Below are 13,622 nucleotides of genomic sequence, written 5' to 3' on the forward strand. Positions count from 1 at the left end.
ACCATCTGGTCTGACCTCCTACTTCACGCAGGCCAGAGCACACAAGGGAATCGAATGGGCTAAAGTGACTTTACCGCCCTGACTGTACCTAGGGGACAGAGCCAAACCGCCCAAGTGAACCCGGTCCAGAAGGAGAACACGTGGCAAGAGCACTGTGCTCCTGGAGGGGGGTGACCGCTTCACAGTGACCATTCGAAACAGCAGTAAAGTCTAGCCCCAGCTGATCACAAAGAACCATGGTCCAGCAGCCAGGGTGTGGGACTGGAAACTAGGTCTACTTCTGTCCCCAAATCTGCACCTCTGTTTCCCCATCCACACAGCATGGAAAATCATATTTACAGGGCCCGTTGTTTGTAAAGTGCCCCGAGTTCTGTGGATCCAGGTGTAAATGTGAAGCATTATTTGTGACAGCAGCACACTTCTGGAATATCCCAGAGCTAGCTCTTCCTTCAGGGCCCTAGCATTGGCAGGCAGGGAGCGTTGTAAAACTGCAGCGGCTGAATGGCTTCGCTCCTCCCCCACTTCCCCCTTCTCTTTTCCTCCCCCACACACCCCTAACTCTCTTTGTGCAAGTTTAGTACACTACAATTATTTCCTGGCCAGTGTGCAAATCCACAGACTATGTGAGTAAATCCATTACAACAGCAAACTGTTGGTGCTCCACCACTTCCATACAGAAGGCCTAACCACCACGCTCCATTTTTCCAGGGGCCCCGTACATGATCGCCTAGGTTAACAGCAGCCACGTCTGATCCTACTCAACAGCTGCTAGGTAGCTCCTGTGCAATAGCTTTACAATGTGAATGTTCCTCTCTTTTATCACTTACATTCTTTTGCCATCAGTGGCTGTGTTGAAGAAGCTAGAAATGTTTGGGAGAGAAGCAAACTCCTATTTATGGCTCGGTGTCTGTGATCAAGGGTAGCCTGTTTTCTGCAGGCAGATGTAGCCAGAGGGGATCCTGGCTCCTGTGCCCTCATAATTGCTACAGGTTTCGAACTCTCTTCTATACAAACTCCTGTGTTTTTACAGGCCTAGGAGGCTCTAACGTGAAGCCATTGAGAGAGAGAGGCATAAAAGGGGTCAAACAAATTAATCCCAGTTTTCTGACCTAAATGAAAATCACATGCTTTGCCTCAGTCCTTGCTAGGCTGGGGAGCCCTCCTGCCTTTGCTGAGCAGGGTCACGTCAGCTGATGTTGGCAAGGCAGAGCTCATCCTGAGCTGGTTCATGTCCTGCGCTGACAGCATACCACAGTAATGAGGAGCCCTGTGGAGCAGAGTGGGGACACGACCCCATCCTGGTGAGACTGATTTCATGTTTAATCCAGCGCCTGACAACTGTGCCAATTCCGTACTTTCCATGGTCTGGGCTGCAAGAAGGGGAGAGCGTGCCCTGGGGTTGGGAAGGGAGCTCAGTCGTGGCTCTGGTAGAGGACACTGTCCCTTCTCCAATAATGACGGGTTTCAGAGTAACAGCCGTGTTAGTCTGTATTCGCAAAAAGAAAAGGAGTACTTGTGGCACCTTAGAGACTAACCAATTTATTTGAGCATGAGCTTTCGTGAAGTGAGCTGTAGCTCACGAAAGCTCATGCTCAAATAAATTGGTTAGTCTCTAAAGGTGCCACAAGTACTCCTTTTCTTTTTGTCCCTTCTCCGCGTTTATACCCAAGTGCTGGCCCTTGCATGCATGGTAACTGGGCATCAGCTACTCAGTGCTGTGTGGGAACGCCGTGCTTTTCTGTGGGGTCACATGCGGCTGGGGTGCCAAAGCCATGGGTGGCTCCTGTTGAGTCAGGTGCCTCCAGCTAGAGAGGGTGGGGGAGTGTCTTTGGGGCAGGGAAAGCTGGGCCAGAGGAAGGCCTGGAGGAAAACTCGAGGGACAGCCACTCTCAGGGAAGAAGCTTAGGCAGAGGTGTCTGTGCTGTTGCTTAGCGTTACCATGAAATCCAAGCAGCAGGAAAAGGGCTGGGTTTGGAGCCTGCCTTGGCTCCTGGCTCGGGCAGCGGAGGGAGCGATGTCTTTCCTGACCCATTTGTAGAGCCCTGCACACATACACAATTTATACCTGCGGGTGTGGATATATATCTATATATCTATATATCTATATCTATCTATATCTATCTATCTACGGATACAATTTGTGTATCTGTGCAGAGTTCTACCCATTGGAGAGTCTGCAATTGCGTAGGGAGGCTCAAGTCTTCTAAGTGGGCCTGGGAAGGAGGCGGCCTCCTGGGGTTCCTAATTCAGTTCTCACTTATTCCATAAGACAAATGGTGGGAGTAAGTGCTGGCCACCCTGGGGTCTGAGAGTCAAGCTGGGTTGCTCCCCTTCGTGCATGCTCACTACTAACTGAGTACATATGCCCCTGAAGACATGCCTTGGTCTGTTCAGTGACTCGGGCACACTGCACTTGAGCTGGGCTCACAATTCCCTTGCTGCGTGAGCTGGATTCCGCCTCACCCTGCTGTACCTGTGCTGACCCTGCAGGCCCCCAGGATAGAAAAAGGAGCAAGAACCTCATTCCTACAGTAACTAACTGCAACTCTGAACACGCCTGGAAAGTGGGTCTGTGGCAGCCCTAGCTAAAAAGAGCTGCTGGAGGTTGCCACAGCACCATACTGACTCATGGACTCTAAGTCCAGAAGGGACCATCATGATCATCTAGTCTGACCTCCTGCTCATTACAGGCCACAGAATCTCACACGCCTGCTCCTGTAATAGATCCCTAACCTCTGGCTGAGTTACTGATGTCTTCAAATCATGGTTTAAAGCAGGGGTGAGCAAACAACGGTCTGCGGGCTGGATCCGGCCTGCCAGCTGTTTTAAGCTGGCCTTCAAACTCCGGCTGGGAAGCAGGGTCAGGGGTCGCTCCATGTGGCTCCCAGAAGCAGCGGCATGGCCCTCCTCTGGCTCCTACGCATAGGGGTAGCCAGGGGGCTCCGCTTTGCATGCTGACCCTGCCCAAAGGCCCGCCCCGCCCCCAGCTCCCATTGGCCAGGAACTGCAGGGGCAGTGCCTGCGGACCGGGCAGTGTGCAGAGCTGCCTGGCCACGCCTCCGCGTAGGAGCCAGAGAATTGACATGCTGCTGCTTCTGGGAGCCACTTGAGGTAAGCGTCGCCTGGAGCCTGAGCCCCAGCCCAGAGCACCCTACTGCACCCCAAACCCCTCATCCAGAGCCCGTACCCCCAGCTGGAGCCCGCACTCCCCATGCACCCCACTGCCCCAGCCTGGAGCCCCCTCCCGCACCCTGAACTCCTCATTTTTGGCCCCACCTCGGAGCCCGTACCCCCAACCTGAGCCCTCACCCTCTCCTGCACCCCAACCCCAATTTTGTGAGCATTCATGGCCCTCCATACAATTTCTATTCCCAGATGTGGCTCTCAGGCCAAAAAAGTTTGTCCACCCTTAGTTTAAAGATTTCAAGTTAGAGAATCCACCATTTACACTAATTTAAACCTGCAAGTGACTTGTGCCTCATGCTGTAGAGGAAGGTGGAAAAAACCCCGGGGTCTCTGCCAATCTTACCTGGGGGAAAATATGGCGATCAGTTAGATCCTAAGCATGTGGGCAAGATCCAGCAGCTAGACAGCTGGGAAAGAATACTCTGTAGCAACTCAGAGCCCTCCCACTCTAGTTGTCCCATCTCTGGCCGATAGGAGATATTTGCTGCTAGCAGTCGCAGATCAACTACATGCAATTGTAGGCAGTCTCATCGTACCATCCCCTCCATTAACTTATCAAGCTAAGTCTTGAAGCCAGTTAGGTTTTTTGCCCCCACTGCTCCTCTTGGGATGCTGTTCCAGAATTTTACTCCTCTGATGGTTAGAAACCTTTGCCTAATTTCAAGCCTAAACTTGTTAATGGTCAGTTTACAACCATTTGTTCTTGTGTCCACATTTGCACTTAATTTAACTAACTCCTCTTCCTCCCTGGTATTTATTCCTCTGATGTATTTATAGAGAGCAATCATATCTCCCCTCAGCCATCGTTTGGCTAGACTAAACAAGCCAAGCTCTTTGACTGTCCTCTTACAAAGTAGGTTTTCCATTCCTCGAATCATCCTAATAGCCCTTCTCTGCTCCTGTTCCAGTTTCAATTCATCTTTCTTAAACATGGGAGACCAGAACTGCACAGTGTGTCCCAGATGAGGTCTCACCAGTGCCTTGTGTAATGGTACTAACACTTCCCTGTCTCTACTGGAAATATCTCACCCGATGAATCCTAGGACCGCATTAGCCTTTTTCATGGGCATACCATGTTGACTGCTTATAGTCACCCAGCTCTTTCTCCTCCTCTGCTGCTCCCATCTTATACATCCCCAGCTTACAGCAAATCTTCTTGTTGTTTTGTCCCCAAGTGTGTGACCTTGCACTTTGCACTATTAGATTTCATTCCATTTCTATTACTCCAGTTTTCAAGGTTGTCCAGATCTTGTATGCTATTCGGGTCCTCCTTGGTATTGGCAAAACCTCCCAGCTTTGTGGTCATTCACAAATTTTATTAGCACACTCCCGCTTTTTGTGCCAAGATCAGTAATAGAAATGTTAATAAGATTGGTCCCAAGACTGATCCCTGAGGAACTCCACTAGTAACCTCTTTGCGCCCTGTCAGTTCACCTTTCAGTAGGACTCTTTGTAGTCTCCCCATTAACCAGTTCCTTGCTCACCTCTCAATTCTCAGAGTAAGCCCATCTTCTCCAATTTAACTGATGATTTCCCTGGTGGACCTGTATCAAATGCCTTACTGAACTCCGGACAGGTGACTGAAGATCAAAAGGAGTAGAGCTCTAGAGTCCCACTGCACATAGCCAGGGCCGGTTCCTTCGGCCAGCAGCACTGAGTGTTAGCGTGGGGTCTGTCAAACCCCCTGGCGGTGGGCATGGTCTGTACACACACACACACACACACACACACACTTGGAAGAGAGAAGGCTCTGGTTTGTTTTTTTTTTTATCCATGTGGCAGCAAACACGTGGTAACATCCTAGTGTGTACTAGGCACTTCGTGGTTCTCGCATGCATCAGTGTGTTGAGGTGAACCATGCGCTCCCTCAGTGTTTACCCTGACCTGCTAACGGGTGCAAATTGCCTTGTTCGCACATTTTAGTCGCCACAGGTTAAAAACCCTCCTGTGTAGTGAAGACAAGGATTTAGGGAGAGGGTCCTTGTTCCTTTGGTGTACATGGTGGTTCAGAGAGAGCTGACACATCCCTGCTTTAGTACGTTCATTCCAGCAGGAACTGTGGGGAGACTGGGAGAGTTCCAGTCCTGTTATCTGTGTGGCTGAAACGATGATGTGAAATGCCGATCAGTCACCAAGCAAAGAAAAACACATCTCCAGAGGATTTCAATAGCGAGCAGTTTGCAGGGAACGTTGGAATGCAGTTCTGTGGGTTTTGCCAGTTTTCGTATTTTATTGCTCCATAGGTTCTGTGGGCAAGGAGAGAGAGCCAGCTGTGTGCGCCAAAAGAGACTGGGCCTAGGATTCACTGCAGAAGGAGCCTAGCAGTCAAAGGTGGCTCATAGAGTCCATGGAATATAGATTAGGACATCTTGGCTACTCCTCATCCTAGCTGGAAAGACAACAGCAGTGATTCTCAACCTGTGGCCCACAGGCCACATACGATCATATTAGCATACAGCTGCAGCCCGGCTCAGCTGTGTGCTAAAGGCCACGGGCTCTGGGCTGCCGGCTATCGCTGGCTCCATGCAGAGGGGTCCGGCCAGCCGGCTGCTGCCAGCTGCGGGCTGCCACCCGGCCATGTACAGCAGGGTCCAGGTTCGGGGTCTCTGCCCCCTGCCCTGCACACAGCTCTCCGCTGCTGGCCCCACTCTGTGGAGAAGTCTCTGGGCGGAGGGCGCTGGGCATAGGGGTTTGTGGGGGCCACAATGATAAATAGGTTGAGAACCACTGGACTACAGCATACTTAGTCCTCTGAAGAGGATCTAAGGCGAGCAATGCCCATGTAAGTGCTTCTCTCAGCACCTAGGGCCAGTAACAGCAACACTGGAAATATTGTACATATCATAAATATCGACTCCACAAATCACAGCCCCCTCTCCCCCATCTTCTAGCTCTGTGTAGCTTGAAAGCTTGTCTCTTTCACCAGCAGAAGTTGGTCCAATAAAAGATATTACCTCACCCACCTCATTTGAAGCTAAGGTAATTTACAAGTGAAATGAGCAAGTGTTTGCTGAGGAGCAAAGCCACAGAGCATTCAGGATTGCAACTGCTGCAGTTACAGTGTGGTACAGCCATCACCATCAGATGATTGGTGTCTCTTTTTTCAATTGTGGGAGGAGCTTAGAAACATGGGAGAAGCTAAGCTATTTAAATATAATAACCTAGATAGAACAGATATAAGGAGAAGTAAACCTATAGCAAAGCTTCCTCTCCTTGGCAATCCTTGTATTATCCTGCAGAGAGAGAGATCTTCAAATAAAGGCTGGGTTTCTAAAACGGATCATTGTGTAAGGCATTTTGCTTAGGGAATAAATTGAACTTCGGCCCTTTTGTGAGTGTGTTACAGACTCACAGATCGTGCCCACTCTTGGCCCTGTATGGTCCGTGTGGAGAACCCTTTCAGTGTGACAGCCCTGTCCTTTGTCTTCCCTCCCAGGTAAACAGGTTGCTGGGGCCCTCTCTCTTCTGTCCTTTGTTCCCCTCTGGCTGGAACTGGTTGTTCAGGTCACCAGGGTCCTCTCTTCTCAGTCCTTTGTCCTCCCACTGGCCAGAACTGGCTGACTGCCAAGCAGGGGTGAGCCTCTTAGTCACCAGGTCACCAGTTGTTAGGGTTCCCCATCTCCAGGCCATTGTCCGGCAGTCCCAGCTGCTAGGCGAGGTCACACCTGGTCCTCTGCAACAACAAACCCTCTCCCACCACCTTGTTAAACATGCAGTACATAGGGAAGCTGAGGAGCGCACACACTATTCATGTGAAAGACTACAAGGATCCCCAACTTTGTCACAGTGTGTGCTTTAATGATGTATGAAAAAGGTCTGAAAGGGTTTTTAATAAGTGTTTTTGCTCGTTTCCTACCTCAGAAATGCAGGTTTTCTCTAGCCTATTTTCTGTTTTGAGGAGGCTTGGCAGGTGACTAGAGAGCAGGTAGATGCATGGCTGATCTGTCTCCGAAAGATGCACTGTTGTAACCGAACTGATCTGTGCCCATTAGGGACTCGGACCAGTGCAGCTGAATCCAGGGCACTGATCTAACCCCGGTGTGGTATGATTTTTTCTACACACAGCCTGTGCACTGATTTAGTGAAATCTATGCAACCCGTGTCGTGTGGACACTCTTAAATTGGTTAAGTTTAAGGCCAGGTCTACACGTTCAGGGATGCGAAAAATCCACACCCCTGCGACATGTAGTTAAGCTGACCTACCCTTCAGTGAAATAGCACTAGGAAGAATTCATCCATCTCCCTAGCCGTGGCCTCTCAGGGAAGTGGTTAACTCTGGTGTTAGGAGAGCCCCTCACATCACTGCAGTGAGTGGCTACCGGAAGCGCTTCAGCTGCACCACTCTTGCAGTTTAAGTGTAGACACAGCCTGAGTCAATTACAAACTGAAACCGATTTGGTTTCAAATCACACTGTTAATTACACAAGGGCCACTTGGTGTGTCCTCCAGGCCTCACATACCCAGAGTCCCTGAGTTTAATGTGAGCAGGTGCCTGCTGGACACACAGGAAGCGGTGCTGTCGTTATCTGACAGTGTGCACCACTTGGCAATCTTAATGATTTCTGCATCTTAACTACGGAAGCCATCCCACATCCCAGTCATGAGTGAGTCTGATCATCCCCCTTTCACTCATGGGGAAACTGAGGCACAGAAAGCAGAGGTGACTACCCCAGCGCCACCCAGCATCTCAGCAGCAGAGCCAGGAATAAAACTCCAGAGCTCCCAGGTCTTGATCCCCTGCCCAGTCTCCACTGATGCCCAGGGGAAGTGGTGCCTTTGCGTATGCTTGGCAAGTTACCGTTCAGAGCACTCACTCTAAACAAGCAAGATGCTGACCCCATTGGCCCTCGCACGTTGTGCTGTAACAGCGTGTTCTTATCCTATTTAGCTCAGCAACGCTACATGTGATGAGTGTAATCCACTCCCGAGCCTTGCATTTCCTTTGCACTGCTAGGATAGCTGTCTGAATGTGTGCAAGGCTACTGAGGCCTCAGCCTCTGCTTCCCAGTGCTTGCCGACAGCGTCTTCCCAGAGATCCATCCTTGCTTGCCACAGTGCACTTCCCACTTGCCTGCAAGCTGCAGAAATACCTCCCATGAGGCATGGATGCTGGAAGGGAAAAGGGAAGTTTACACTTCCCAGGAACGGAGGTGGCTGTTTAAATGGCTTGTCTGTGAGACCTTGTCTTCTCCAGGGAAAAAAGGTTTGTTCTTAACTCAGGTTAGCTGACATGCAATAAAACTGCATTGAAGGCAAGGCATTTTCTCATGAATTAGCAGGTTGAGATAAAGACTGGAGCAACCTAGGATTTAGCCAAGTAGACCTGCTAACTTGTTTTCACTGGGATTTTAACCAGTTAAACTTGCTAACTCGTGTTAAGAACACACTTTTTTTTTTTTTTTTCCTAGTGAAGGTGCAGTTTTATCCCCAAGTTAACTATCCAGTGTTAGAATCCTATGTCTGCACTGCACAGCCAGCCTGGGTGATTGTACCTGGGTGTGCGTGTCCCACCACAGAGCCCTACCCCTGTTAGCATTCTCACGGTCTCTGCGCTCGCCCATGTGTGCTGAGGGAACATCCCATGATTCTTTGTGCTAGAGACGCTCTAGGATTTCCCCCCAGTCAGTTGTGTCAGTTGCAGGAGAACTTACCTGTCCTTTGGAGGGAATTCCGGGAGGGCACAGGATTCAAACCCCAATTTTAGAGCCATCTAGGTCACCAGCTGGCTACAGACTTGCTTAGACATTGTAGTGGGGTCAGGGCCGAAATGCAGCTAAAATTCTCGTGTCCGACCTGCTGCTGCGATGCCGCTGTGCCCGGGAGCTGAGGCAGGAGTTTGCTGACTTAGCAGAGGGAACACACCGGGCTGGCCAAGAGAACAGCAGCTAGTCATCTGGGCTGGTGCCCGTGCCACTTAATCCTTCCGAGATGGCAAAGGGGTTTCTAAGTAACGTGAGCAAATGATTCTCAATAAGAATGATTTACTCTGCAGTCCTGAGCATCCCCAGGCAGCCTGCGGACTCCTAGGCTCAGGTCCTCAGTGGTGTTTAATTGCTGACAAGGCTGATTCCCCACTCTGGCACTTCGAGTCTAAAGTGATTCTAAAAATTAATACTGGCCACTTCAGGCTTGTATTAAACTTCCAAAGTTACAGCTTTTCTCTGACCTTGGATGGGTAAATGCTGCCACCACCCAAGTGCAAGATCCCTTTGAGAACCCAGGAAGGCACACTTGGGAATTCCTTCCTGTGGGGTAACCTCAAGCCCTTTCACCCCCCTCCGGGGAAGAGCTGAGAAAGAAAACCAAAGGAAATCAGCTGTTGCCACCAGCTAATTAAACAACATGTGCACAAACCTCTTAGGACACAAAAATCCAATCCTGTTCTTAAAAAAGGTAAATTTTATTAAAAACAAAAAGAAAATACATCTGGAAACTCAGGCTATTGCTAGATTTTAAAAAGAACCACTTACAAGGATTAAGCATCAAAATAACTTCCTTGAGGTCCAGCTTAAAGGTTACAAACAAAACAAAAGCATTTGGGGTTAGCACAGAGGAGTCCACAAGCCATAAAGAAATAAAAGATAAACCTAATCGTGTCTTCCTAGACATTCCCTGATCTACTTACATATCTGGGGTTTCAAATGAGTAGTTTCTAGGTATGATTAGATTTATTTTTCATACCTGGCTTAAACTTCTTACAGCATTGCTGCTCTGTGCCTCCTCTCTGGAAGAACAACCAAAGACAGACAAAAGGTTCGATTTTAAAAAGTTCTAGCTTTCCCATTAGCTCTTTTGGTCAGGTGCCTACTCACTTCCTTTTACCTATGCATAGCTGTCAGACTTTTTAACCCTTTACAGGTAAAGCAAGTAGAGAACAGTTACGAAGAGAGATTTTATAGCTAACTGGCTTGCTGGGTGTCCATAAAAGGGAGCTACCCCCCTTCATTTATCACAGCTACCAAGCACTCTTTGAAGATCTGGGCCTAATTAATTAATTGAGCCTCTCAGTTCTGGGAGGTTGGTCTTACAGATGGGGAAACTGAGGCCCGTGCAGGTGACGAGACCTTCCAGGGTGTCCCAGCCAGTTGGTAGTAGGGCTAAGTGGCTCCCAGTCTCAGCTCTAGCCGGCTCTCCCTCTCTGGACTGGGGAGTCGTTGATCAGGCTGAGGCTCAGCAATGGGCGGAGTGGGGGAGGAGCTGCCCTGCTGTAACGCTGGCTCTTTGCTTGCAGGATGTTTGACGTGGGCGGCCAGAGGTCGGAAAGGAAGAAGTGGATCCATTGCTTCGAGGGCGTGACAGCCATTATCTTCTGCGTGGCTCTCAGCGCCTACGACCTGGTTCTGGCTGAGGACGAGGAGATGGTAAGGACAGGAGAGGGGCTGATCTGGCCCTGCGTCGGAGCTAGTCTGAAATGCACGAGCATGAGGGACCATGGGCTGGGTGACTCCAGCTCAATCCCCCGGATCCGTGCATGTTCAGTGGGGAGGGGGTTTGCTGCAAGAGGCTCCAGGCCTCTCTCTCTCCACCATCCCATCGCCCCCCCCCCCCCCCCCCGGCACTCTAATCTCCTTGCTCCCACTGGATGCTTCTATCCCTCTCTGGCATCCTCTCCTCACCTGCCCCCACCCTCATTGGCTACCATTGCATCACCTCTCTTACACGGGGGACAGAAACGAGGGGTGTCTGTAGGTTAGATGCATGCAGGAACTGGGCATCTCAGCAGACTCATTAGCCCTCATCTGGGGCAGTAGAAAGCTGTGGGTTTGCCTCCTAGCCACCTGATCCTGCCAAAACTAGAAGGGACCGTTGGGTATGTCTAGTCTGAGCAGGCCAAAGACCTGCCCCCAAACAATCCAAAGAGCAGCCAGTTTTGACAGATAAATTCCAGAGATGGAGAATCCACCACGCCCCCTGGTAAATTGCTCCAGTGGCTCATTACTCACTGCTAAACAATTCTGCCTTCTAGCCATGGTTTGTTCTGTAGTTCCACGAGGTCTTTAGTGATTGCAGCGACACACTGGGCAGCTCATGGGTCCTGCAGGCATGCTGAGCATAACTTGGTTAACACCATCTCTGTCCCAAAATTCCGGTACTCCACAGTGATGAGGCTGGCGTTTTGAGAAGGGTGCTGTCTCAGTGCTCTGTAACGTTGGCAATTTGGCACCAGCAGTGCAGTGTTCCTGTGCCAGGCTGGGATATGATAATAGCCTAACAGCCAAATGGTCCTCCCTTTTCGTTCCAATGCCCCAGCACATTTATCTCTTCCCTTTCTTCCGCTTTCTGTGGCTCCACATGATGATGATGATGATGATTAAACCTGTGTGCAAGTGTCATAAACTTGCCCTCTGATGCTTTCATGTGGCTTCTAGGAATTCCAGCTGATCATGACCCTCCCCACATGCTTTCTACTCTGAAAACTGCTCTGCAATAAGATTTATGGCTTTAAAACATTTTAAAGCTTCTCAGAATTCTCTTAGAACTGAGTTAACCTGGGTGCCTAGCCCCCTAAACATAGGAGACATGAGCACTCCCGTCTAGCTAGACTCCAGTGGGAATGGTTGGAGGCAGTTCCATCCGGGAAACACCGGAAATGCATGAGGCTGTTGGTGCCCAAACTTCTCCAGAGTTGAGACACGGTGCCCCAAAATCCAGTGATCTCCTCCGTGTGAAAGGCAGAGGTTCTGGCTGTGCTGGCTCCTGAGACCTTCCCCAACTCATGCCGGTCTGTCTGACGTCCTTGTATGGCCCCATCACTCACCCGTGAGCAGGGGAGTAGTATTAGCCCCATTGTACAGATGGGAAACTGAGGCCCAATACTCAAAGGTATTTAGGCACCAAACTTCCATTGATTTTGGCTGAACTTGGCTACAGCATGAAGGAATTTGATTCCAGTGGAAGTGAGACCCCCTAAACTCCTCTGAGGATCTGGTCCAAAGTGATTTGCACAAAGTCACACAGGGAGTTTTGAGGCACAAGGGAATTGAATCTGGGTCTTTTGAATTCCAGTCGCATGCCCTAACCACTAGGCAGCCTTTCCCCCTGCCATTTCCCCAGCTCCTAACCCAGTTCTTGCTCTGTCTGGGTCCCGTCTGGCTCACTGAATGCCTGTGGTTGGTTGTCTTGACAGAACCGGATGCATGAGAGCATGAAGCTGTTCGATAGCATCTGTAACAACAAGTGGTTCACAGACACATCCATCATCCTCTTCCTGAATAAGAAGGACCTCTTTGAGGAGAAGATCATACACAGCCCCCTGACCATCTGCTTCCCCGAGTACACAGGTAATGTGCTCCTTCTTGCCAGGGTGAAACCCATCCTGGCTCCCAACGGGTGGCGAATCAGCCACTTCCACATGGCTCTGGGATGTGGTCTGTCGCTCAGCACCTGCTCTGGGTGGAGGATAAAGTTGTAGCTCCTAGAATTTCCATCCCAGACCTTCCCCATTTGAAGATCATGTGGCCACACCCTGGTATTTTAGGCTGCACTCACAGGCCACGGGGAGGAGGTAGAAATGAAAATGCCAAGCGTTCAATTATCTTGTTTATACATAGACCTTACTAGGCCTGTTGCGCTGAGATCTCTGCCTGTTAGTACGGGTCATGGCTGGGAGGAGGTGACCTCAAATGGGAGATCCTGTGTTGTCAGGAGCAATTGGGTGCCATTGCAGATCTCACGAGAGGCATCTGCTTAGGAATGCGTGAAATGAGCATGTGGACGGTACAGAGATGAGTGTGGTATAAAGGCTCAGCTACTAGGTCAGATGCAGTAGGTCTCATGCAAGATACATAGGTGTCTGAAGAGACTGAGAATAGCGCCAAGAGCTGAGAGGCTCCTGGCGGTGCCAGAGGAACTGAACCCAGAGGTCTGTGCAGCCGCAGCTAGACCAGGAAACTCCTGTGACTGACAGTGGGGCTGCCTCCCCCTGTGAATGGGACAGACAGTGGGGAAAATCCAGCTCTGTCGCTGTTCCTGCCGCCCTGATCTCTGCTGATGTGAGAAGGGATGTAAGAGAGGGCAGCTCTGTTGAGATGTTGACCGGAGGGCGAGCCCCCTGGAAGGGGGTCTTACCTGAGTTAGGGTGGCTGTCTGCTATATTTAGCTGTGGGGCAGGGTTGGGTATAAAGCCCATCCAGACCCTGTGGTTGTACATGGCAGCTGAGTTGAGTCAGGCCCTGGAGTTGGCTGCTGCTGTCTGGGAGCTTAGCTCCAGCAGTACCGACGTGGGTTCCATGCACAAGATGCCGAGGGCTTATCTGGTCATGGAGCTGTGTGCTAGAGCAGGCCTGAGGTGCTGGGGAGATCTCTGCTCAGCTCTCGCTTCCTCCAGGTACCCTGGAATGGCCCTGTGAGCTGCTTCCTGCCAGGCCAGCTGTTAGCACAGCTCCTCCTGCATCACAGCACAGGCGATCACAACACCTGGGTCTCAGGGAGAATTC

At 50.5% G+C, this 13,622-nt stretch overlaps 1 protein-coding gene across 1 annotated transcript in view; it reads left to right on the forward strand.

Moving 5' to 3' along the window:
- GNAI2 (G protein subunit alpha i2) overlaps window positions 1-13,622 on the forward strand; it is a 204,038-nt gene that overhangs the window by 174,988 nt on the left and 15,428 nt on the right. The window contains exons 6-7 of the mRNA XM_077821414.1: window positions 10,418-10,547; window positions 12,314-12,467. Coding sequence (XP_077677540.1) covers window positions 10,418-10,547; window positions 12,314-12,467 — 284 coding nt within the window. The remainder of the gene's footprint in view (window positions 1-10,417; window positions 10,548-12,313; window positions 12,468-13,622) is intronic.

The sequence above is a fragment of the Eretmochelys imbricata genome, chromosome 7, assembly GCF_965152235.1.
Source record: "Eretmochelys imbricata isolate rEreImb1 chromosome 7, rEreImb1.hap1, whole genome shotgun sequence".
In the NCBI taxonomy this organism is placed as follows: domain Eukaryota; kingdom Metazoa; phylum Chordata; order Testudines; family Cheloniidae; genus Eretmochelys; species Eretmochelys imbricata.